Source organism: Ambystoma mexicanum, chromosome 3q, assembly GCF_040938575.1.
Source record: "Ambystoma mexicanum isolate Mex_15411 chromosome 3q, UKY_AmexF1_1, whole genome shotgun sequence".
In the NCBI taxonomy this organism is placed as follows: domain Eukaryota; kingdom Metazoa; phylum Chordata; class Amphibia; order Caudata; family Ambystomatidae; genus Ambystoma; species Ambystoma mexicanum.
The window spans coordinates 104360102-104387024 of NC_090926.1; the positions used below are offsets into that span (position 1 = coordinate 104360102).

Consider the following 26923-nt stretch of genomic DNA (forward strand, 5'->3'; position numbering starts at 1 on the left):
ACGCCTCAACCAGTGCCTCTGAACCACCAACCAGCACCGAGACAACGATCCCGGACCGCGAACCGCTGTTTAGGCCAGCCTGCAGTTGTCCATCCAGCATTGCTCGCCGAACTGTCTGTCACTGATACCCACAGCTGTTGCCCATCTTGAACTCTTGCCGCAGAAGCTGCAAAGCGCCCTGAAACTGACTCTACACTGTTGAGCACCAGGAACTTCTACAAGCACAAGGTATATTGTGGTTCTGTCCCACTGGTCCTTCTCCGAAGGCCTCGAGTGACATTTTATGACTCATTGCTCCCTTTGTGTTGAAACCAAGTATCCTTGAACTATTGCAAGTAATTACTATACTGACTACTCAACTGTCAGTATCCAGAGTGCATCCCTTTTCCTTCTTTGAAACTGTCTGTCCTCTGCATTCCTTTAACGGGTGGGTTGTATTACGTAGTGTCCTCAAACTCTTTGCTGTGATATAAATAAAGTAGATATTTTTGATACAACCTTGACTGGGCAGTCCCCTTTATCATTGGGTAATAACTGTATTCCCGCTGTTTTGCAACTTACCAACGATCTGCAACCTTTCAGAGATAAGCCTGCCATTCTGTCCATGTTACCAAAATTGGACATGGAGGTTAAAAATGTGCTTGTGTTTCCAATCTGTTTTAATCCCTTCTGGCGTACTAGAGGTGTGGGGCTGATTGATGGTTTAGAAACAACCGATATTCATCACTGTACCACTGGTGCCCAGAAGTTGATTCGCCACAGGTCACGCCAAGGTATTTATTGTCTGATGTGGTTTATATTTTATATTATTTATTGAACATTCTGTTGTGTGCCACAGGTTCATTTGGGACAGTCTTCTATGACCACTGTGCGTGTTTTGCTGTGAAAAAACAACTTCCTAATCAATGATAGACTTTTAAAATTCAAATTGTAAGCTACTAGCCAGCCACAAACATTGATTTGCCTCCTCAATTCTATCAATACACACAGCACACCACTTCTTACTCGCCAAGAGTCATCTATCACTAGCCAAGTGTTAGTGGTTAGTGCTAATGTTGCACTCTGCTGCAGGGTATAGCAACCTGTGGGTTTTGGGCTCAACAACGCCTCTAAGGAGCCCTTTCCTCAGAAGATAAAGTGGATAATGTCAAGGCCGACAACACAGCGGCTTTGCTGCAGGTGTTTGGCGTGTAGCTGGTAAGGTGTTCAGCAGCACACTGGCCGTGACCTGCAAACTTGCCTGTAGCTGGGCTTTGGGTGTTTTCATGTAGCTAGATCAATTTTAAAGTTTGGTCAAATTTCCCGCTGTTGGTGGAGTGAGGATGATTGGCACATTAGAAAGGCAGCAGTTGTTTGTCTCGTTACCTAGGTGATTCAGCAGCAAATGTTTCCCCTGTAGCTGTGGTGATGTCGAACTGGCCATTGGCGAGGCTGTGGCTGATGTTCCCGTGACTGGGGTGATGCTGAGCAGCACGTTGGCAGGTCTGCGGTTGTTTGGCTGTAAATGGGATGATGCTGAGCAGGGCTGGAGATGTTTGACCGGTTGCCAGGGTGATTCTGAGCGGTGCACTAGCAGGGCTGCCTACGCTTCCTCTATGGCTTGGCTGATTTTGATGGGACAGTCTTAGTTTCTGATCCGAAACTGGGCCACAGCCCTGATGTCACACTTAGCCATGCGGCTCCAGCATTGTCACGTGACCAGGACCTGCCTGTCACCAGGGCTCTGGAGCCCAGCGCGCCATGTGTTTCTGATCCCTTCCATGGCTCCTCCTCCTCCTGAGTGATGGCCAGCGGCTGATGCCCAGCCTTTCATTCAGCTATTAATCTAGGCCACATGTCCTACTTATAATGGTTTATTTAGGAAATCTCTTCCAGGGGCGGAAGGCTGCAGGGAACCGTCGCCGCTCACTCGTCCTCCCTTCTCTTGGCTGCTCCTGGTACTGAGCCATGGAACTCTCCCCTGTTTACTTTTTTGTTTTGATCGATGTCCCTGAGAAGCTGCTGTTCTTTTCACCTCATTTTCTCTGCCTCAGACACCTGGCCTGGCCCACACGCAGGCAACGGGCTCAGGCTTGCTGACCAGCAGCACTCAGCAGAACCCTAACACATACTCCACCTGCACGCAGTCGACGCTAACTCCGCGCCGGCCTCGCGGGGCAGATCTAAGAGCAATTCGTGCTCTGCTCCGCCTGCTGCCATTAATCCCAGCTGGCCCAGACTTTTTACTGGGGGACCTGAAGGGCCAAGAAGCCATGGAAATGGCAAAAGCTGGGCTACAGCAAAGCATAACCTCACAGCATTGAATGGGCGTCCCCTGCTTTGTCTTCTGTAGTTCCATTGCACTGACAGCTAAGTGGGACCCTTTCCAACATTGATGTTCTGGTGCAATAGAAAGACAGTCTACCATACTAAGACCACACCCGCCTATCCCACAGACATTATGGGCCTCATTACGACCCAGGCGGTAACTATGGCGCTAGCAGCGCCATGGTTGCCGCCGGTATTTTACCGATTGCGCCATGGTAATTGGCAGAATTAACGCCCCATTCCAAGGTTGGCGGGGCGGTTATTCCCCATTCACCATTGGCCCTTCCCTATTCCCATTTTTGCCCCCATAGGGCTCAATGGAAATGGGGAAGGCAGTAGTTATGGTACCGCAAATTGCAGTACCGTAAATACCTCCAAGGTCCCTTTGCGGGTCCAATCCTTAACGGCTGGTAAAAACCAGCCGTTAAGGTCGGGCCCGCAAAGGGACCTCGTAATTAGGGGGTAAGGGGTTAACGGCGCCGCCACCTTTTACGGCGCCGTTAACCCCTTACCGCCTGGGTCGTAATGAGGCCCTATGTGTTTAGGACAGGGGTCTGCAACCTTAGGCTTGTCAAATGTGTTGCACTACAACTCCCATCAGCCCCAGCCAATATAGGATCAGGGCTCCATGTCCACAGTGCACAATATTTCCCTCCTACATTTTCTTTTCTTTCCAAATCCTTGTAATCATGTGCTTGTGGCCAGTCGGTAAAACTGAAGTGATTGAAGACTACAGCCCCGGAATGCATTGGTGTTTTTAAGCCAATGGCCAGAATGCAGAAAATTGGGCCCTATTGACAATCCATTGAGCCGCAAGGTCTCCAGAGAAACCTAGCACTTCCCGCTGTAGCCTCTGTCAGCGCTCTGTTAAAAGCACAAGACGGCGTGGCTTTGCACAGAGGTTTTCTAGGCCATAGAGGAATTGGGTCATAACTACCCACATTCATGGTTAGTTTTATGGGGCGTTGCAACAGGGCACCACCAGCAGGTCCGCCAAATTGTACCCACAAAAGCAAAGTATTCCACGTTGCCAATACGGCAGAAGGCATGTCCACAAAATGTCACTTTGTCTGAAGCAACACAATTCTGTGTATTAGTCCAGGTAGTATCATCCTGTGGGGCAAACAGGGGTACAATGTGATTAGCACGCGCAGGATTTTGAATCAAAATAAAGGCGTGGCCCTCGGGCTTGTTTTGGTAACTTCCTGATCTGATAGCTCATATAGGAAGCTCTTTTTTCTTACTCAGCCCCACCCCATGCACACAGCCCGTCTCCTTTAGGAAGATGGCCGTCAGTCAGGGTGGCCATTTTGATCTCTTGGTCCCACTCTCTTTCCGTTGTTGTCTCGTTTGATGCTCAGCATTGTCATGTGCCAGGCGGAGGAGCAGTGCTCATCTCAGGGATTTTTTCAGCTTCTCCTCACCGTCTTCATTAGCAGACAGAAGTTGATTTCAGTTTGGGTGGTCCCCAAAGGAGGCCAAGCAGCAGTCTATTAACAAGATTTCACGTAAGGGGGTGCATTGGAGAACCAAATGGGGCTAATAGTGTATGTAAAGCGCTTTGGAGAAAATTATGATTAATCGACACCTTAAACAAGCATTGGCAAAGGCAACACTGTTGGACTTTTCTCTAAGCATGGGGTATGCATTTGCCAGGCACTGCCATTATTGTAACTCATGACCGTAAGATGGCAACAGATGATAAACGGTACTAATACCTGGGCATATTACAGCAGCGTCTGGCAAATGCCTATTTAATGCCTAAACATGATCCAGAACTGTTGGCTTTGCTTGGATGTTGGCTTGTTTTAAACAGGCATTTAGTGCAAGTAACAGATGCAAGGACAGACATACTGGTCATAGCCAAAACTAAAAATGGGTCAGTGCCAGTGGACGAGGGGAGGCAGGCAGTGCAAAATGTCATGTGAGGGACAGACTGTCATGCCTGAGCTTCACCAACGCTGTGTCTAACATTTAAATTACTGTCCTTATGTGATATTAGGAACTGCCCCTATAGGCTAGTTCATCTATCAGGACCTAAGTGTTGCACATTAGGAAGTGCCCCTTTGAGCTAGTTCACCTGTGGGGGCTCTCAGGGGTTGCCATCTGTGGCAGATTAAGTGTTGCCATGATTTCCACAGGTCTGCTATGGCGGGGTTAGCGTGTTTAGGGGCTTTGTGTTGCAGATAGTGTCACACTTCTGGCACGGGTCAACATTTGAATTACTTGGCAGAAATGAAAGAAACTGCATCTCTTAGCAACGTCATCTTCACAATAGGAGAAAGCAGATGAGCTCATCTTCACACGCACAATCCGTGCGAGAAGTGAGATTTCTTTTGGCCAGGTTTCATTTTTGGAGCTCTTTGGAGCCAGAGGTTTCATGTTCCCCGATGACACACCCAGAACTGGGGGTAAGGGTTAGGAGTACATTTTTCACGCTTCAACAACATACCTGCCTAACCTCCGGGTTTTCCCCGGAGACTCTGGGTTTTTAGCCTTTTCTCTGGGTCTCTGGTTTTTCGCAGGTTTGCGCGGACCCGGAAACGGCACGAATGTGCCTCCCATGAGCCCGTTGCTGGGGTGAGGGCCATCTTTTACTTATTGATTTTTTTTAATGCTTGCAGGACTGCGCCGCCATGGACTCCCTGCCTGAGTGTGGTTTGTCTCTGCAGCAATGACTGTAACGCTTCCAGTAAATTGGCAAAAAGAATGCAGACTGGATCAAAACAATGCACGTTTATTTTGCTTCACCTTTCATTCTTTTTTGCAGAGTTTTAATGCAAACCCGCGTTTATTTTGCTTTCATTCTTTTTGCCCAGATTTCCAGGGCTGAAGTCGAGTGTACATGGGTGGAGAGTCCACCCACATTTTTCTAGAGGGTCAGGGCTCGCCAAGAAGAGACACACACCTTTCTTTGGAATATATAATACCATATTTATTGAACAAAATTGTGACAATCAATAGCAAATCAACATAGAGATGTAAACAAGAAGTTCTCATGGACTGTTGCATATTATAAACAACATGTAAACAGTATGTACCAGTCAATGACATATAGGGGGTGGGAGATGAACAGCGGACCCTCCTCATTGCCACACCCAAACAAGAGCGAAACCAGGAGGCCAGAAAACCCTCAACCTTCCACCGTCTACCTCCTGATTCCACTCTCTCATGCATGCTAGCACTCACACACACGCTCAACTGAATTAAAGTGTTCTGCAAGATTGCAACAAAAAATATAATTTTCTGCTTCAAAATGTCATTTTGTAAGAAACAAAAAGTCCAATTCCTTGCTTCATTATTTTTCGAGGGTGAGGAGGGGCCTGTATTTCATAACAAGATGGCTGGACGACAAGTTCCACCTCCGTGGCCTGCTGGAAGTAGCCACTGTATTTGGGAAGGTATTGTTCAGCACACACCATTTAAGAAGAAATCAGGACTGGGGGGCCTCATTGCTCAGCCCCTGCAGAGAAGCAGGTGGCATCATGATCGATGCTCTCCCGCCGGGCCAAGAAGCCACGGTGCAGGTGTGGGCGGAGGGGTAGGTGGGAATGGTGGTTAGGTGAGCTGATGGAAGGTGACTGGGGGTGAAAAGTGAAGGAGGAATGAATAGAATAGAAAGAGTATAGCAACTGGGAAGAGAAGATAGTGTGAAGCACCAGGAATGAGATGCGGACACAGTGGATTCATGGTTTTGGTGAAAGACTTTTATTAAAATTAAAGGGGCAGGGAAATGCCTCTCTGTCCCTACTCTAAGAGGTGTTTCCATACCAAAAAGCAAGACTAAGGGTCTGTCCAAGGTCAGGATGTCTCAAGCAAATTGCCCTGTGTGCCCAAAGTACTATTGTGGCCCTCATATCTAAGAAAAATAACTCTAATGTGAAAAGGAAACATGTCTTTCGTCTTCAGTAGTGCACACATGTTCAAAAAGAAAATGCGTAACTCCAACACAAAAATGATCCAGAAGGATAGAGTTCCTTGTTCTAGAGGGTAATTCCCTTCCCCTGGATTTCTCTTCACTCTTCATTGTATTTCAAGAATGTCAATTCTTTAGGACTTTTTGATCAACCACACAAAACAACTTGGCAGCTAATCCGTATTTTATTTGGATCCCTGGTGTACTCTTCTGCCAGGTTTCCACTTAAGCAATAAGCCCGAGAAGGGGAGGCATTACCACTTCAGGTAATGCCCCGGGTCCCATAGCTAAGGCCCAAGCGAAGTTTTCCCTTTCCATGGTGGCCACTGAAAACAATAAAAAAAGTAAACAAGCAAAATGGCCTCCATGGAAAGGGAGAAGGGACTACATGTAGTAGTGTTTCCAGCGTGTTCACTCCCAAAAAGCAGGTAAGTGTAGGGGAGAGGGAGGGAAGGAAAATGTGGGGAAGGGGGAAGGGAGTTAGAAGACTTACCTCATTACCTGAGGAGACTCCGTGTGGCGGGATTACTGTCCGGTAACACCCGTGTTCTGAGCCTCCCCATTCAACTATCTTGAATTACCACTTCCCTCTTCTCGCCATTCGGAAAATGCTGTTAACATTTCCCCAGGTATCGAGCCTCCAATGGTGTCACCATTGCCTCAAGTATCGGACATCCAATGCTGTTACTATTTCTGCAGGTATCCAACCTTTACTGCTGTTACCATTTCCCCAGGTATCCAGCCCCCAATTCTGTTACCATTGCCGCAGGTATCCGGCCGTCAATGATGTTAGCATTCTCCCAGGTATCCAGCCTCCAATGCTGCTACCATTACCCCAGGTACCCATCCTCCGATGCTGTTACCATTGCTCCAGGCAACCTGCCTCCAATGCTGTTACCATTGCCCCAGGTGTCTGGTCTCCAATGCTGTTACCAAAGCCACAGCCAACCAGCCTCAAATGCTCTTACCATTGCCACAGGTATGTGGCCTCCACTGCTGTTACCATTGTTCTAGGTATCCGGCGTCCAATGCTGTTACCATTGCCCAAAGTATCCAGTCTCCAATGTTGTTACCGTTGACTTAGGCAACTGGCCTCCAATGCTGTTACCATTGCCCAGGTATATGGTCCCCAATGCTGTTACCAATGCTGCAGACAACCAGCCTCTTATGCTGTTACCATTGCCACAGGTATGCAGCCTCCGATGCTTTTACCATTGCCACAGGTATGCAGCCTCCAATGCTTTTACCATTGCCACAGGTATGCAGCCTCCAATGCTTTTACCATTGCCACGGGTATAGAGCCTCCAATGCTGTTACCATTGCAACAGGTATCCGGTCTTCAGGGTCAGTCAGATAGTATAATGCCCTCATTGAAGAGCCTCATTAAAGACTGACTTACTGTAGCCGCAAGGAAGACACCGTTTGAACATCGTTATACCCCTTGAATTAGATACACTCTTGAGAGTATCCTTTGATTAGAAGAGTACACAGTGCAAAGGAAGTATGTGAGCTGGCCTGTGGTGAGTTCTCTGGAAGAATCATCACTGAGTATTATGCTTATGGTGGGTACATTGAAATTTGGGCAATAAAATGTAGACCTATCTTCACAATAAAGTGGTATTTCACTTACCAGGCACTGTTTGCACAGAGCTATCCACCCAAGGGCATCTAAGCACTATCCGCAGAGGAGGGGCTATGAGGTGGATACGAATAGGTGGGAGTGGCTTCCCTTTATGATTGAGACTTCCCAGGTGGTGAGTGAGACAAAGGTCTTCAGGAAACATTCACTCATGTGGCTGCTGAAGTAGTGAAGGACTCCCCAGAGATCTGGCCTGTTTGTAATGCATATGTCTTTGGATGTAAGAATCCTGGCAGGCCAGTACTGATTGGATTTCTGTCTTCTATACATTTGCGTTTCAACATATAATGTCTTGTAAGGGCATTGAACGATACCTAGCTTTAACAGACGGCAACCAATACAGCCTCCTGCCGAGAAGGGATGTCCCTTCTTCCCTCTGGGAGCGCTAGTCATCACTCTGGCGGGCGTGTTAGGCATGACTTTTAGGCCTTGAACGACCTGTTAATATGCCCTAGCAGAAGTCAATTGCATTGATAAATCTTGGCTCCAATGATGGAATGGGGCCACCAAGTAGTAACTCTTTTCAGAAGGAATGACTCTGGGGGTCTCTGAAGCACAGAGCACTAGTTAGAAGAACCAATTATAGCATACATGTGTGTATTTCACAGATGAACTGGAATCTAATTTGACTCCTATGGTCCGTTGAACCTTCTGGTCATTTTTGAGTGATCTTAGAAATTAGTCTTGGAGTCATTGATAATGAGGCAATTTGTCCTCATCCAACTGTCTTGCTTGTCAAATTGGTCACACATTCTTGTAAAGGTATCTTCTGTTTGGTCTGATCTTGGAAGCCGGATATGTGCCATGTGCCTGGTAGCAGAACGAGGCCTGTGCTCTCTGTAGAAGTTCTTGCAAGTGGTGAATGCATATCTTGAGAAGAGGAGGATATAGACAAAACTGTTCCTGCACTTCGCACTTGTCAGACAGAACGATTGACTCAAGAGTATCCAGTTTAGCCATTGTCGCAGAGTGGCGCAGACAGATGGAGCCGCGTTCGGGAATACCTCGCAGATTATTCCTCCCCTCTAATTGGGCACTCTTTGCCCCCTGCTGTGGCCTTAAGCAAGATCGCAGGACCCTAGTAGTGGGGATTGTTCAGCCAATGCCTGGAGCTGGAATGAGAGTTGTAGTCTGAACTCTGGATAGTAGCTGAACATCATTGATAATCCTAGAACAAGCAGAAGCAAGATCAAGGGAGGCCCTCTTCAGAAGTGATGTAACCCGGGCTTGCTGAAGCCGTTCCGCGACGTAAATGACATGGGACATGTTGGTCTATATGCAGAGAAATCTCAATTCTAGAGCTTTTGTTTGTAAGGCTGTCTCGTAGTATTCCATGAATACTCTGTTTCCAATAAGTTAGAAAAATACTTGGTCATGGAGCTTTTTATGCAGAAGCGTCAGCCTTTATGCATTATACCAAGTGGAGGCGACTTAGTGGCGGTGTTTATAGACCCATAGCTACTGCACTCCTCTGATGCCTGGTAACACTTTTGATCCGCTGATGAAGGTGCTGCTGCCTGGTGGTATTCTCTGCGGCACACTGACCTCAGCGACCTTCACGTAGGTGGCAGTGGTGGATCGATGACGCCATCATGGGCAGGTAACGCCTTCTCTTACAACGCCACGGCTGCCACAGCTCTTTGAACAGCACTGTGCTGGCTCCTGCTCCCGCATTTCAAGAAGCTCAACTCTTGTTGCATTAGGTGCAAGATGATGTCACCTTTATTTGACCTTAGGACGTGCCTTAGCTGCTGGGGAGCAGGTGGGTGTGTGCAAACACCCACTTGAGGCTGCCTGGGCAGGCCTCCCACAGCCCAGCCATGGGTTACACAAACATGCCTTTGGCTTCATTGCTAGCTGCCACCTCATTTATTATGTTTGTTGGCATATTGTTAGTTCTTGAGCTCACAGAGATGCGTGCATGGAGAGCCAAGTGACTGTACTCGTTGGCACCTCAGATTGTGTTTGGGTGGGTCACTCTTGTTGCACGTCTGTTAAATTTCAGGTTGCGTGTCCAGGTAACGCGTGCCTTTGATCCCCCCCAAAAACATACTTTTTAGTGGATAAGATTGCCCCAAAAGACGAACCGAAACTCTATGCCAGTAAGGCTTGAAGCAGCTCCGCCAGTGCATTTCTGGTTCCGCTGTGAGTGACCCAGTGCCGCGGTATGCTGTAAAAGGCACCCACGCTCCTAAGCCGCCAGTATGTTCTCTGTCTCACCATGGTGTAAGACACCCTTTTGCATTTGTGAAACTTCACTTGAGCTCCAGCATGCAGTAGGGGACCCCTTCTGCCTGTGCCAATGCAGATCTCTGTCCTAGAAAGAAAGAAAGACCTGTGCCACTGTGCCAGTACCAATTTATGCCTCTGTGTTCTGCAAGGAACACTTACCATATGTGGCAGTACTGATCTTATTCGAGGATTGTATATCTCAGTCCTGACCTGGGATGAGGGCCACTTTTCTCCGTTCACCAATACCACTGTCCACCCTCCATGATCAAAGGGACCCCCTTCTCCTGGGCTAGCACTGGCCTTCGTGTCAGCATGCAGCAAGGGACTGTTACATTCTAAGGTAACTCATAGAAGCGCAAAACAGCTCTCCCGCCCACAGCTCGGGATGATAGCTCAGGGGCAACCCACTCGCCATAGAAACAAGATGTTCGATCCCCTGGTCTGCGGGATTAAGCGCATTATAAATAACCAATTACAATTACAATCTAACTCATACCTAGGTACAGGCAAGCCCTAATTTAGCATTAATCAAGGGGCTTATATAAGACTCCCGATTCCTCTTTTGGCAGCCAAGTAGAACTCGAATACTGCACTCTTTTGCAGAGGTCTAGTCAGACTCAAATGACACACAAGCGCAAAAAGTTTTTCTCCCCCAAAAATTATCTTTTATTCACGAAAAGCTCTCAGTCATTTGAAAAAAAGTTGTTATAAAAGACAGAGTAAAAGAAAAACTCAAACTGTTGTCATAACATTGCCATATGCCGACGCGCCTCTCCTGAGCCCCAGGTCCTCTTCTTCTCCCTTGAAGGCCGCACGCCTGCAGTGGCCCCAGGAGCCTGATGGGGCCCGCCCTCTGTGTTCTGCCTCTTTCCTATGTGCACATTCCTTGTTCACTGGTGTATACTGTGGTAGGCGCCGGTGGGATGGCAGCTGGCTTGATTCTTTCTTAATTTGATACATATATGTCTCCCTTTATTGTGATAGCGAATCGTGCGGCCTTATTCATTTCCAATGTTCAGGGAGAATGCAAATGTTGGCTTACACATATCACACCTAGTGTCCTTTTGCATACCCACATACTGCATAGAATGTGTTTGCTTGGTGTTTGAAATGTCAAGAAACACCAGTAACAATTGGTTTAGAATCAGGGTACCTCCACCCAACCAATCGTAACCACTAAACTCTATTGACACAATTGCGTCTCAGAATAGGCCTAAGCTGGAGACCATGCAGCCTGATGGCACTTCGGGTTGTGTGGTGGGTACTCCAGCGGTGAGGTAGTTCAGTGTCAAAGCAAAGTGGCCAGGAATCAGTGGAACAACCAGGCCTTCACTTGTTCACTCTGAGTGCCTTTAGTGGGACTTCACAGGGATACAGTGACAGCATAGTTAACAGGTTCATAAATATATAGACAAAAGGGTGACATCCCGTGGCTGCCCAGTAAACCTTAAGGAACTCCCCCGCACACAAGCAGTTCTTAAGGCAATGGAATTTAAAGGTAGAATTGAAATGAGGAGTGCTGTAGCTCCTCGGTGACGGAGAGGGCTGTGATACACAAGGGGTTCTTGTAGACTGTTTGGGATGGTGCCATGTGCTGTGTAGCATCAAACATTTACTTTTTGGACAGCATCCAAGCAACAGGACTTGCTTCCCCAGAAGACGATCCATCCTCTAATCGGGCTCGTTCTCCTAAAATCAAACGTTAGGCAACAGCCACGAGCCGCACTCGCCATCCAAGTGGTAGACAGATATCGCCACATCCCTAACACCGTGGAATGGCTGGTTCTCTTCCTGAAAAGACACACGGAAATGTCTTGCACTAGATGCTTCTCATAGGAAAGGCAGCCTCTATTGGGCAGGTTGGACTTCCAAGTGTGAAAGCATTGGGGGACTCTAAGGGGTACATGGCCAAGAGTAGAGGAGAAGACCCATCTCTGGAATCAGGGTGCTTACCTCCAAACACGTAACGTATGGGAGAGCAGCTCTTTAAACTTATATTTGGATTGGGCAGTGCCACTTAAGCGGGACCTCTCATTTTATGTGTGAGTGATGCCCATGTCCAGCGCAACAAGGCCCATCTGTCGCCAGATCGCTTACCAGCTTCTCTCTGTAGAGGCAACTCCTTCCGACCGGGGTGTCCCATGAAGGGGAAACAGAAGCCTGCAATCTTTCCTTTGGGCTCCCTGGAGATTTCACTGGCGCGGAAGGGGGGGAAGTCTACTCACTGCAGCTGTAGCCAGTCTGTCTGTGAGGGGGTGGGGTGGGGGAATTTCCAAGTGTAAACTTCAAACTAATGCAGAGGCGGCTTAGTGCCCATGAGTAGTTGTGTAGCAGCACTCTGGCCCATGAGTCATTACAGATCATTGACTCAGCATTGTGTAGGAGAAGACCCCCCACCCCCGTTCGAGCACTTAACTGTGTAAGAGACACTACCTGCCCCCCACTCCCGCTCCTTCCCAGGATTGATCTCTGCCCCTGTGCAAGTACCTATATCTCAGGATTCTGTAAGCCACACTCTTACATGTATCAGAGCTACTATGCCAAGGGGCCGCTACTGATATATGCCATAAGGTGGTGTAAGGTTCTAAGGCAGAACTAATTCCAAGGAGCAGTAACTGTTACTGGCAGTCGCTTCCTGCGGCCTTGTGATGGCCCCTTGAACCGAGGGAGTCCCACGCTGAGCAGATCCCACTTTATACTGCTAATCTTACCAGGAGCCAGCCCGGCCTTACTTTGGCGGAACTCACTTTCTATGTGAACACCCCAAGTATTCCTTTCTGCTGTCCTTTACCGGGTCCCGCCTAGCCAGGAATGCGCCTCCTCATGATCTGTGAGTGCTTTAGTGAACTGTGCCCCATCTTCTCCTTATGCCATCAGTGTGCGGTGCATGCACTAGAAGCACACATTCTATTACCCAAATGGGTTGCAGTGGGGAACCACCACACTGAGGGTTTGCTCACCTTTAGGTGGTCTTTCCACAGAACCACATCAGTTTGTAGCAAAATATTTTTTTAATGATCAATCAAAATGTTTCCACAATAAAGCTTGGATTTTCAATATCAACTTATGTTTTCCCAAAAACACACCTAAAGCTTCACGGCTTGTTGTGGAGTCGAAGGATCTGTAACGTGACTCAACTCAACACGTTTCGTACCACAGGTCCTTTTTCAAGAGCATCTGTCTGTAAAATATACAATAATGTACATATTTTTGGAACATGTACGCAAAAATCACAGGGAAAATAAGAAAACAGAAAAATGTCAAAGACCAAAACATTAACATACACTTTAACCCACAAAGTAACAATTACAGAGATACGGAGGTAATGAAATTGGAATTACTATAACTCACAAAGATGTATAACAAAGTCTAGCCATTAAAGATATAAGTGTACATTGAATTGTACTTCAACTCCCCAGCACCTACATTGTACATCACTCATCCCTGAAACTTTGAAGCATCTTTCTGTGAGTTAGCAACATACAAACTACTACATACAATAAAAATAGAATGATTGATTTAAGGAGGGCTCTTGTCCCTGAGCTGGTACCACTCTCTGCTCCAGCATGTGGTCAGGTGTCCTTTCTCTGAGCCAGTCTTGTCCCTGTATGACAATTACTTTTACATGGGAGCCTGTATCCCAAAGGCACTCCCACTGCACCCCTGGGACCGGGTATAACACATGCGTACCCGAGAGCGACAGGTTGATCGCAGAGCAGCACTGCAAAAGAACAGCCACCTCTACTGGCCTTTCCAGGTGCAGTTCACATAGGTGCCTGCTCTAAAGTAAAATTCAGAAGGTAAGCGGAGAAAGTCAGCCCACTCCGCTATTACTCTTCGGATCAATCCCTTGTTGTGGGTAATTGTATTGCCTAAAGTGGTTTTACAGGTCAAAATGCTTTAAAATGCATAGCATGTACATCTCCAAAATATCTCCACTCACCAGGTGTTGCTATTGCCTGTATTCCACTGGCTAATGACTGCAGCCCTTAACCCAGATATCTCTACTCTTTCTTTACTCCTTGATTTTCAGCAGAGCAACAGAATGGGGTGGGCCTGCCGTTGACTTCCTCGGCGCCCCCATCCATGCCTGATTCCCCAGTGCCGCCGCCGTGCCCTCCTCCTGTGGTGACCGCTACGCCAGAGTTGCGGATCCCTTTTGTCGAACAGAAAATTGACTCGCCAGCCGAGCTGGCCCCGTGTGAGAGCGAGGAGATGGAGGCGGCCTCCATCCTGCTTCCCAGCACGAACAGGACCACCGAGAACGCTGCTGCACCCGCGGAGCCCGAAGATGACAAGGCCAAGAAGTTGCTCTACTGTTCGCTGTGCAAGGTGGCAGTGAACTCGCTGTCCCAGCTGGAGGCTCATAATAAAGGTACGTGAACAACATATTTGTTTTGATTTTTATTGATTTAAGTGCCAGGCTATTATGCAAGTCTATGCAAAAAGGACAAGTATCCACCAAAGTGCTGTACATTAAAAGATGGTTCAAAAAAATGTGGGAATATACATTCTAAGTACATCCAGGAATTAGGATGAAGAAGAGAGAAGAAAGTTTTGAGACAGGAGCAAAAACAAGAGAGAGAGAGAGAGAGAGAGAGTGAGAGAGAGAGAGAGAGAGAGAGACAGAGAGAGAGAGAGAGAGAGAGAGAGTATAAGTTTATCTAATGTGAAGGGGTAAAGAGTTTCAATGTTTGGGGGCTAAGAGAAAGAATGATCAGAAACGATATTGGGTGCCGGGTGGGTTAGGGGCTACAAGTAGAACATGTGTTTGGGAATGAAGCGAACAGGGAATCCTAGAGAGTCAGCAACGAAGAAAGATACGGGGATGCAAGACTTTTGAGGAGCCTTCTTTGTCACTGGGGCATTGTGGGCTACCCTATCGGGAGTTTTCCTGGAGGGTTTCAACCTTTTCATTTGTTTAGCGACCACATTCTGTGGGTTATTCAGTAATGTAACAACTACGGATATTAAAGCGTATCTTTCTTCTAATATGGCTGTTCTCGCCAGGTAAATGGGAGAGATTTATAGACCCCAGCCAGCACCCAGAGGATCGCACTATTATTGAGCTGTGTTTATAACGAGGAATACTTTCTCTTTGCAAACCTATCCCAATTCACATCACGGGCCTTGCTTTAAAGAGGAGCCTCCAAACCTCCCAGACTATTTCCTGCATGTTAGAAAACGATGGGATGGCATTTCATTTACAGCTTTTGATCCATTTGTTTGGAAATAGATGTGGAACGGTTTCCAAAATTATTTGTATACATGTAAAAAGGATCTCAACTTGCTACATGTATATGTGGCTTACTAAAGCTGTTAAGGGGATAGCTTAACAAATAATGACATCACATCGCAGAGGAAGGAGTGAATCTGGCCAGAAGCTGGCCAGTGGCCATGGTCTTCATCCATGTCTACTTTCCATCTTCACCATTTGGTTCCTTAAAGTAACCCACTAGCCATAGCCATCGACAACACCCATTACCTCCCACCTCACTGTACCTGTAAAATTACCCCTTTTTTGTATTCATCTAACTAGATATTACAGTATAGTAGTACAGCATAGCGTGTAGGATCCCCCCGATAATAATGTACTAAACTCCCCTCAAATAATGTGGTTATCTGAAAAAACTCTTCCCTGCCCTCCCGGCACTCACCAAGTGCCCCCTTCTCTTGCCATGCTACCCGCAGCTCCCTTGTGTCATTTTCCCCTCCCTAGCTCACTCCCATTCCCCCACAACACTCATCGTTTCGTGTGACACACGTTTATTCCCAATCACTTTTTCAATTGTAACCACGGTTATCCTGTAGGATAACCGCTGTTATGGGAAAACGTTATAGCTCTTAACTTGGTCCCCTGGCCACCCCCAGTCCCTAATTTCACATGGTGTCACCTTTGCCCATCCCCAACTCTACCCTGATGTCATTTCATCCCTTTCCCTCCTCCAAATGGCTATTTTTCCACTTTTCAATTTCAGCTAACCCCGAAATATCTCTCTCATAGAGGAAAAAATAATATGGGGGGGGTTCCTATTCTGAAAAGCCTCACTGATACATTACCGGACACATATCTAGCTAGTACTCGTAAGTACCGCTTGGCCGCTTGCTATGGACCTTTCTGTCTGCATTTGCTGCTCATTGAGGACTGCACAAGCTATAACGTTCGTGATTTACAGCGTTTTCCCCAGCGTTTTTGAGTGACATTTTACAAAAAAGAAACGCCCACTGTGGGGATTGGTTGCTGGGTTTTTCCCAAACTGCTTGGCTATATCAGCATGTTTACACGCGCACAGCGCGCGCGCACACAAGCAAGTACTCGTAAGTCCCGCTTGGCTGCTTGCTCTGGACCTTTCTGTCTGCATTTGCTGCTCATTGAGGACTACACAAGCTACAACGTTCGTGATTTACAGGTGATTGAACTTTGCAGCTGGATGTTATCAACGCTGCTGCTGCTTTCATTCAATCCTGACGACTGTTTTCTGTTTTCCCCAGAGTTTTCCCCAGCGTTTTTGAGTGACACTTTACAAAAAAGAAACGCCCACTGTGGGGATTGGTTGTTGGGTTTTTCCCAAACTGCTTGGCTATATCAGCCTGTTTGCACGCGCACAACGCGCGCGCACATGAGCAAGTACCCATAAGTACCGCTTGGCCGCTTGCTCTGGACCTTTCTGTCTGCATTTGCTGCTCATTGAGGACTACACAAGCTACAACGTTCGTGATTTACAAGTGATTGAACTTTGCAGCTGGATTTTATCAACGCTGCTGCTGCTTTCATTCAATCCTGACGACTGTTTTCTGTTTTCCCCAGCGTTTTCCCCAGCGTTTTTGAGTGACACTTTACAAAAAAGAAACGCCCACTGAGGGGATTGGTAGTTGGGTTTTTCCCAAACTGCTTGGCTATATCAGCCTGTTTGCACGCGCACAACACGCGCGCACACGAGCAAGTACTCGTAAGTACGCTTGGCTGCATGCTCTGGACCTTTCTGTCTGCATTTGCTGCTCATTGAGGACTACACAAGCTACAACGTTCGTGATTTACAGGTGATTGAACTTTGCAGCTGGATTTTATCAATGCTGCTGCTGCTTTCATTCAATCCTGACGACTGTTTTCTGTTTTCCCCAGCGTTTTCCCCAGCGTTTTTGAGTGACACTTTACAAAAAAGAAACGCCCACTGTGGGGATTGGTTGTTGGGTTTTTCCCAAACTGCTTGGCTATATCAGCCTGTTTGCAGGCACACAGCGCGCGTGCACACGAGCAATTACTCGTAAGTACCGCTTGGCCGCTTAGCCACGCAGCCACGGTGCCGCGGTTAAGCTTTCTTCTGTTTGCATCTGGAACATTGTAAGCTGACATCCACCATACCTTTCTGTTAAAGAAGACAGGTTGAGAACACATTTATTTATCCTGATTGCCTGTTGTTAGTTGCCCATTTAAATCATTTGCCTTGCTCTTTTGGGGAAGTACTTTGCTGTGTTTTATATTGTTTTTTTTTTGGTTTTTGCACTTATTCTGTTGGGCTATTCTTAGCAATGACTGCATTTACTTCATATAAGCTAACTACTAACATGCCCCCGAGAGGCCCGTTGTCGCTAGAAACCCAACTTGATCCTTTTGCGCTGCCACTTTCACTTGATTCTGCTCTACTACCCCAAACATTTTTTACCGCCAATTCTATGACTCCACGATCTGCAAATCAGCAGACCAAATTCCCATTTGATCCACCAAAGCATAGACCTGGTTCCTCACCTCAGCCTTCTGCTTCTATTTCATCATGTGAAGTACACACTCCATCTCCCTCCCTTAACTATCGGGAAACTGAATATATCTCAATGTACTCCCGTGAGAACTGTGAATACTCAACCAATATCTGATATGACGATGATGGAATCTACAAAAAACTGCCAAATTTTGCATACTTCAAAGCTGTCCATCTCACCAATTGCATTTCCACAATTGCTATCTGACTCTGCTGTACTATCAATCCACGCTAGTACATGTGGGTCTGATCCCTCCTCTCGAGGGGCTGATCACACACCTAATGTTATGTCGGCAACTTATGATTCGCCCCATGCAAATGACGTGCCCATGCTAAAATCCTTTGCAATGCCGACTCCTCGGGCGAGTCACCCCAATCCAACTGATACCGCGATGCAATCTATTTTAATGATTCCACTAGCACTTTCAGCTCTTAACACTGCAGTATTTAGCTTGTGCAAGCTCTTTGAATCATTGGATTCTAAAGTCACCCGCCAGGCCCTACAATTTGAAGACTTAATGAAATGGCTGTCCTCACAACAGCTATCAAAAATTTCTCAAAATCAAGATTGTCTTCAAGAATCTGTCATCATGATTTCTAACCACTTGGCTGACGATGCCCCAAATGGATCAAGTGTACAAATACCATCTCAAATTCCTCAGGTGGTCACTCCTGTTGTCTTGGCTCCTTGCCCTCTTCCGCCAATTCCGGGTATAATAGGACCGGTGATGTCTGATGTGGAGAAATCCACCGCCACCACCCCCATGTTGCCAACTCCAATTTTGACTAATGAGGCTTCCTCTGGACCAAGAGAGATGCCAAATTTACAATCGATTGCAAATGATGGGCAAAGCCACCTTCAACTGTTGAAAGCCAGAAACCCGAAGCTTACTAAGAACAAAACAAAACCAAATTCTGCTATTCCGATAAAAAAACAAAAAACAATGTTGGTACCAAGAATTCAAAAAGCATCCTCAGTTCCTTTTTTAAAACCCTTGGTAAACCGGCAGTCTTACCAATATCAATTCAATCAAGCAGCACTGCCTCTGGTGAAATAGAGCAACCCAAAACAGCGGGAGTGACTGACCAGCCATTACTTGCCAGTTCCAACCCTAGTGAAAGCATAAGGTCTCCTGTGATTCTATCTCCTTTATCGCAACTAGTCCGCGCTTTGAGTAAGACGCAAAAAACGTCCACCCAACATCCAATTTCAACCACCAGTGCCTTTGCTTGTAACAACTTGACGTCAGGCTTTGATAAACAAATTACAGCTAAACCTGGGTCCAAGCAATTGCAAGTGCCATTACAATCGACAAAGACTCCGTTGACTCAAACTAAATCAGTATCTTTCGTGCCTCTACCTCAATTCCCTCACCAAACAGATCCTTGTGTGCCTCAGACCATAACTGATGAACTTAGGAAAAGAGTGGACGATTATTTAGCCACTAATCTTGCCAAAACTTTTGCTCAAATTGTGGGTCAGTCTCATTGTTCGCCTAATGTTGCACAAGGTGCCCGTAATCTGCCTGACTCTACTTCTCCTAACAAATTCCCTAATCCCAGGGATAAGCAGTTGCAAAAGAACGCTTGGCCACAAGATTGCCCTAATACTCCTCCTGCTCCAAAATGGTATTCCGGTAAATTTGAAACTCGGCTCCCCTCACGACATTTACATCCACAACGTTCAAAGTTTCACACGTTGATTTTAAAATGCAGAGAGGGAGAGCACCCCGTGTATGACCTGAATCGGCAGAGTGTTCTGAATATATTTGGTGAATTAGAAGATCTGTCCAACATCTCCACGTCTGACATAGATCAGATCGAATTTCTAACTGATTCACCACTTTCGATAGTCAGACGCTGGATTCCATCTGCCGTGGTCTGGCACTCAATATGGCGCAGTAAAATGCGCCTATTTGACATGGGCTGCTTGCTAGCTGAAGACCCGGAACATACCACACCAAAATCTAAATTACATACTACATTGCCTAAGATCTATCAAGAATCGCGTCGAGAAACGAGAGAGAATTGGGTGTCTGAGAGCGCACAACAATAACAACTAAATGCACTATTCAAGCTAAATTAAGTATTATTTCCTGGAATTCCAGAGGTCACATCCATTTGTCGACTTCATTTAGAGACATGTGTGATTCTTACCACATCATAGCGTTGCAAGAGACGTGGTTAACTAAATCTCCACTCTGGGACAACTATGAATTGTCCTTAATCCCGGCAATTCCGACAGGTGGTAGACCATCCTCAGGATTATTGGTTGCTGTAAATATTAAAGCTGGATTCAATATTTTGCCATGGGCTTCTGTAGGACCACACATACAGCTAGTCAAGATTACTCATGGTGCATTAGTTTTAGCCGTGATCAATATTTATAGAAATGTGGTTAGCATGCCCGATGAAAACTTTTTTTCTGGTCTTAGAGACATTCTACAGCTTATCACATTGGACAACTCAGTAACATATACCATTCTCCTGGGCGATCTAAATTCAGATTGCTGGAAGCTTGGCTCTCGTAACCAAGCAGCGCAAAAGTGGATGGCATTGATGAGTGAGCGAAATTACCATATGGTAAATGGTTCTGTGGAGGGAGACGTGCCAGCGGACTATACATGGCATTGCGGCTCACTCATGAGCATAATTGATTACATCTTTGTGGATGTCAAACTATTCCAAAAGATTGAATCATTATTGATCAAAGATCACTCCAACAGTGATCATAGTCTGCTGTTCCTTTATATCAATCTAGCTATGACTTCTAAGACAAGCAATGCCTATTAAAGTGGACGCATGGACGTCAATAACTCACACTCACGCCTTAGATGGAATGCAAACAAACTGAATGAGTTTGACCATTTGATTACTGCCAACCTTAACGCATTTGGTAGAAATGAGTATACAGATTTGCTAGGCTCCTTTGTCCAAACAGTCACAATTCCACACCAAAACATCATTAGACATCCGCCTGCCTTTGATTCTACTATCAGAAAAAGAAGAGCAGAATACAGGTTGACCAAAAAACAAATTCTAATGTCTACATCGGCACTTAAATGGGTGGAATTGAAATCAGCCAAATGTAAATATAAGAACTGGCTGCCTGCCCGAAAATCATTTCTATTCCAGCAAGATAGCGAAGCCATGGCACTAGCAATGCGCACCAAAAATTCTTCTGGCATGTGGTACTTGTTAAATAATCATACTTGTCATCAGCAGGCAGATGCACAACACAATGGAGTCTCGGAGCAAGCTTGGGTCAATCATTTCACAAGTCTTTATGCTGACCAAAAGTTTGCTGAATGTGTCTATGAACCAGTATCCACCTCATCCTGGCACATGGAAGTCTCGTATGAAACGATCTATAACATCATACAAAAGATCAGCTCATCGAGGGCAGAAGCTCCAGATGGGTTATCGAATCAAATGTTCAAAACACATCCGCAGATATGGGCTCATATATTGTCAACAATTTTTAAAGATATATTTACACACGTTCCATCCAGTTGTCTTGGAGGTGTTCTATAATAATTCCCATCTTTAAAAAGGGTGATTGATCTGTCCCCGCGAATTATCGACCTATAGCATTGCTAGACGCCCCTGGCAAGATCTTTACTAGGCTTGTACTTCGCGAATTTAATATCTGGACAAAGACCTGTCATCTTCGTGACACCAACCAAACAGGGTTTGTAGCTGGTATGGGAATGAACATTAATTTGCTGACCCTAAATGCTATAAAAGCTCAATGTCAGGAGACCAAACAACAGGTCTTTTTTGCTTTCATTGACCTCAATGCTGCTTTCGATTCGGTCAGCCGCCTCCTCCTGGTGAATAAACTAAGAAGAGACAACTGCCCAATCGCATTGCAAGATATTATCTATTCATTACATTATGCAACATCGGTTAGAATTCGAATCACCCTAGATGGACTTTTGTCAAGGAAAATTCCTACATTTAGGGGTTTAAAGCAGGGGTGCTCACTGGCCTCCGCTGTCTTCAACTACTATATACATGATGTTAAAGAATCACTGTCAAAGGTAATTTCGGACTCCCCCAAGTTGAGTAACCATCAAATTCAATCTCTCATGTATGCCGACGACTTGGTCCTAATTTCTAGGACTCAAGTCGGACTACAGCGCTTACTTGACGCGTTTCAGGAGTATGTTAAACTGAACGAACTTTCGATCAATTCTATGAAAACCAGATTGTACAATACTCCCCTAGACGCGCAGGACCATCGTCGTTCGTCTGGACCATTGGCTCTACCCCTATTGGGATAGTACATGATTATACCTACTTGGGCATGACCTTTGATGGGAATCTGAAAGCTCATGGTCAGTTGGAGCGGGTGGAGAGTAAGTTAACATCAGCCACTTCCCAAGCACGCATTATTATGCATAAATATGGTAAATTCTCTATTCTACAGGCTTGGCATTTTTGGACAAAAAAAATCGTCCCAATATTACTTTATGGTCTTGAATCCTTGTCAACTGAATCCCCATTCAAATTTCAGCAATGGGAAGCTAAATTCTGGCGTTCAGTGCTCCATCTGCCACAATGTACACCAATATCCTGGGTGAGATACAAGTTGGGGTTGCTTTCCCTTCAAGCGCATTACAGCTGGCGCCTGTGTTCATTATTCAGGAAATGTTTGCTATCCACAACTGACAATGTGCTGTTAAAAATTCTTTCAAACTATGTCTTTTCAGCTAAACATGTGTTTGTGAATACCTGGTTGGACAAAGTCTATCATATTCTTGCAAAGGCAGACATAACAATTGATTTATTATTATCCAACCCTGATAAAGCAAAACTAAAGATTCAGCAGACTGATTGGATTAACACCTGTGAACTTTGTCTAACCTATAGTGATGGTGATATGACCCTCTTCCCTCCAAAGAAAGTGGGCGTGTTGCCTCCCTATTTAATACGATGTCCATGTCCCAAGTATCATAATGGCATATTACGCCTTCGCTTTAACCTTTGGATAACGGGGGAATTAAAAGTAAGGCGTGGGCTTGCGCCGGCGGGTTAAAAACTCTTGTCGATTTTGCAGAATTGACTCAGTCCCCGAGACTCTTGTTCATCTAATCACAGAATGCCCAATGTTAAGACCTAAACGAGAACTCATATTCACCAGACATTGTGAATATTTGGGGAATTTATCATATTCTGAGTGCTGGAGGGTCCTACTGGGATGTAACAATATGGCAATTCAACTTGCTGCTATTAATTGTCTTGTTAGCTTGAACCTAGATGACAATAATTGACAATGTGTACATTACTCATGTAAGCAATGCCTCCATAGGTATTAATAGTTTAATAGTTTGTTTGTTTGTTTGTTTGCTGTTGCTGTTGATTGGATGCTACTTGTACATTTATTTATTCTATTTTATTTCATGTGTATAAATTCTATCTAAATTCTGACATTAATGTAACTATGAAGACATGTAATTTTTAAGTATCATTTTATGTATCCTGTATATGAAAAGTAATATGATTTTTTTTGTATCATTTTGAAAGGTTGATTAATTTCAGCCAAATCAAATAAAAAAAATATATATATATATCTAGCTATCATTTTGGGAGAAGGGGGCACCCCCTTCCCTGTCAAATATTTTAACAACTACTGAACGGAATATCACACAGGCCTCCTGGAAATCGAGTCAATGCTTCGTGCCCAAGTTGTTCCGTCACTGGTGCAATTTGTGCTGTACCCTGCACAGAAATGTGGACTTTTTCTCCACGGGGAAATGAATTGGAGTAGGCGAAAACTGCATTTCTTTGCTTTCTTAATAAAATTTTCATTTTTTAACAAATCTTAACCAACATTTCCAGTCTGGGGATGCCCTTGACAAATGTTTTGTTTGCAAAATATCAGCCAAATCCGTCATGAAAGTGAAAAGTTATTAGCAATTCAGTTTTCAAATTTCCTATGGTACTAGCTACGCACCTTAACTATAATACAGCAACCGCCACGCTATAATACACTATGTGATTTGATGATTTTTATCATCAAAGTCAACCTTGGGCTATATTTCAAACCCAAAGCACTCTATAATGAAGACACCACAGTTCTCGTCAGGGGTTATTTACCCCTCTTTCAGATAAGCTTAACACCATTGATTACTAGGTATATCCCCTGTTTCTCGACAATGGTCCAAGCAATGACACGTATCTCTCACCCCAAACCATTGACAGTGTCCCTGGGAACCACCACTCCCACCTCCGAAGCCCGCTGGATAGGGATTGGTGCTGTACATCAAATTAAAAATTCTGGTAACAGGAGATGGGCTACACCCTGAGTTCTTAAATCACTAATGGACACAGAGAGCAGAGTGAATTGTATAGGGGGGCCCTCTTTATTTATATAACACACTTACCTTCTAAAATGTTACCTTTACTACTCCCTACGATTCCCCTGGTGTGTGATCCAACTAGATGAGGACCTGTCACGTCTTCTCAACCTTCCTTGGAGGTTTCAAGGGGACCCTTAGGGTGAATCTGATGCAACAGACCCTTACCTAACTCGGGTACCACTCACATGGAGTGTAAGGTCATAGGATGGCCTCTGTGGGTTGTCCCATCTCACTAGGCGTCCACGGGCAGGCGGCCATGCTATCCCACTACCCCATGCCTTGGTATCTCCCCTCTACCCCCTTTTTTAATTAATGGACATATATACTCTGTAACGCACTTGGCACTTTATAGTGGCATTCTACGTAAAGAGTTTGGTTGGGTTGCAGATAATTACCGCAACCACAACACACACTATGTGATTGGAATTGTATAAGGTGCACACAGCGAGGATTTTCTATATAAAGCCTCATCAACCACAACGTACATTATGTGATTGCAATTGTTCAAGGTACATACAGTGAGGATTTTCCCTATATATAGCCTCATCATAATATGTGGAACGAAAGGGTTAAGGATTGGCATTAGGCATCCAACATGATAGATCTGTTGTATATGTTACTAGAGAAACCCTGATTTTTAGGAGGTACATTTGGAATTGTATTTTTAGAACGTAATATGCTGTTATTGCATGCGTCACTTTAAATTCAAGAGTTAATGTTGCTAATGCACTAAGCACTTTAAAGAGGGTGATGATGAAGATCTATATTTGGCACCTTGTATTTGGAATATAATATGCTGCTATTGCACATGTCACCTTAAAATGAAGTGTAAATGCAGCTAACACACTAAGCACTTTAGAAAGGCATTTTATGTAAAAAAATCCAAATGGGTTCAAAAAGAGCATCACAATTACAACAATTCTCACCATGCGGGCGTATTTGTTCTATGACTCAAACAGGAATGACTTTTCACCATATATGGAGGCTAATAAGTCACATTGAAAATACATGTAATAGCAGGATCTAAGCATGATAGAGCGAAAATTAAAATTGTAAACATATAGCATTTCTGTACACTAGGCTAACATGGCTGACATTTGCTTTGAGTGTTTGGCAAAAGGCAAAACTGGTCCTTCTACCATTGCTGTTTAAACTCTTTCTCACTCCCCCCTCTGCCTTCCCCTCATGTTTTAAAATGTTTCTATGACAATGAGACAAAGCATTGTGAGCAAGCGGCGAGGTAGCCACGGAACGCGTGAACGTCTCAGCACTAGGAGTGCTGCACTTGGGAGAACCTAGATATTTTGGTCTTTTTTGCTATTGGGGAACGGATTTCCATGTTTTTTAAATGCTACGTATTTTCCCTGCAATATAAATAAAGGAAGAAACTGAAGAAAACAGTGGTGTGGACTCGGACATTTCTCCCCTTTTTCAAACTTGGATGGGCCATTAAGAAACGGTGGAGATATATATATATATATATATTGAAGCAAAAAACGAACCGCGAAGCAGCGGCTCACAGCGACACTCCTCCATCCAGTGTTTTATTTTTGGTATGGACTACAAAGAGCACACCTGTGAAAAATTGCAATAACGGGTTTCACCCCAAACTGGGCTTCGTCAGTATATACATAAAACTTTCTACCCATACTCAACTTTTAAATCTACTTAACATACCCTCTAATAATTATCCCCAATCAGTACACTTCCCCTACTTAGCATTTAACCTACTTAACAGTAATTATATATACATATAATTACACATACATATATATATTTTCATACCACATAAAACACACATACAACACTATATCACAATGGGGTGACTGCTGCAGTCCGTCACCCCCTCGCAGTACCTTCCATGGGTCTGTCTTTGGGGGTGCCAACCTGATGGCTATCTGTGAAGCTGGTGGGTGAGCTGGCTGTGCTGGGCTGAAGGGTGTGGCTGGTTTCAGGCTGTCTGGGGCTCTGTCTTCTGGTGGAAATGATGGCTGGGGCCTGGCTCCACTGTTCATTCTAGTGGGCGGTCCCGTCCACCACATGGGGCCATCCAAGATCACTGTTCTTCAAATTGTCCTGGGTGGCCCCCTGAGTGAGGGTCTGCCCGTCATCACTGCCGCACTCTGTGGCCTTGTGCTAACTTCTGAGTGGGCCCCATTGGCTGGAGGCCCCACCCATTGATACTGCCATATCCCATAGCCCTTTAGAGCACTGGTCTTCAAACTTCTTTTTTCCAAGTCCCCCGTTGAGAAACATTTGTTGAAGTCGGACCCCACCTGATCAGTGAGGTTACTTGATGAGACACACACACAGTTTTCAGGAGACCTACTCGACCCATGGTTACAGGTAGGTAGTTGAGAGCAGGTTGCAAGCCAATTGATCGAGGGCCAACACACTCATTTACCTCTCAATCTCGAGTCTCCAATGAGAGCAAAATGCGGATGGTACCATAAATTCAGAATCGGGCATTTCTTTTGTAAGTACAATTTGTCCAATAAGAATTATACTGTCAAAAACAGGGTTTGAGAAGTTTACTTTTGTGGCAGGAGGGTTTGGGGAGAAGCCAACTGCAGGAGCCTTACATCCAGAAATGTGGAGAGGGAGCGCACACTTCCCAACCAGAAAGCATCAATGTCTCCCACCTGTTCTGTCTCTCCCACCTGTTCTGTCTCTCCCACCTGTTCTCTCTCTCCCACCCGTTCTGTCT

The 26923-nt window shown here is 45.4% G+C and overlaps 1 protein-coding gene across 11 annotated transcripts in view; it reads left to right on the forward strand.

The window, feature by feature from the left end:
• The window catches only part of ZNF385A (zinc finger protein 385A), a 529518-nt gene that overhangs the window by 451294 nt on the left and 51301 nt on the right, over positions 1-26923 (forward strand). For 10 of the 11 annotated variants that reach the window (XM_069653221.1, XM_069653220.1, XM_069653225.1 and 7 more), the window contains one exon: positions 14128-14469. In XM_069653221.1, coding sequence (XP_069509322.1) covers positions 14128-14469 — 342 coding nt within the window. The remainder of the gene's footprint in view (positions 1-14127; positions 14470-26923) is intronic. The other variant, XM_069653222.1, reaches the window with a different exon arrangement.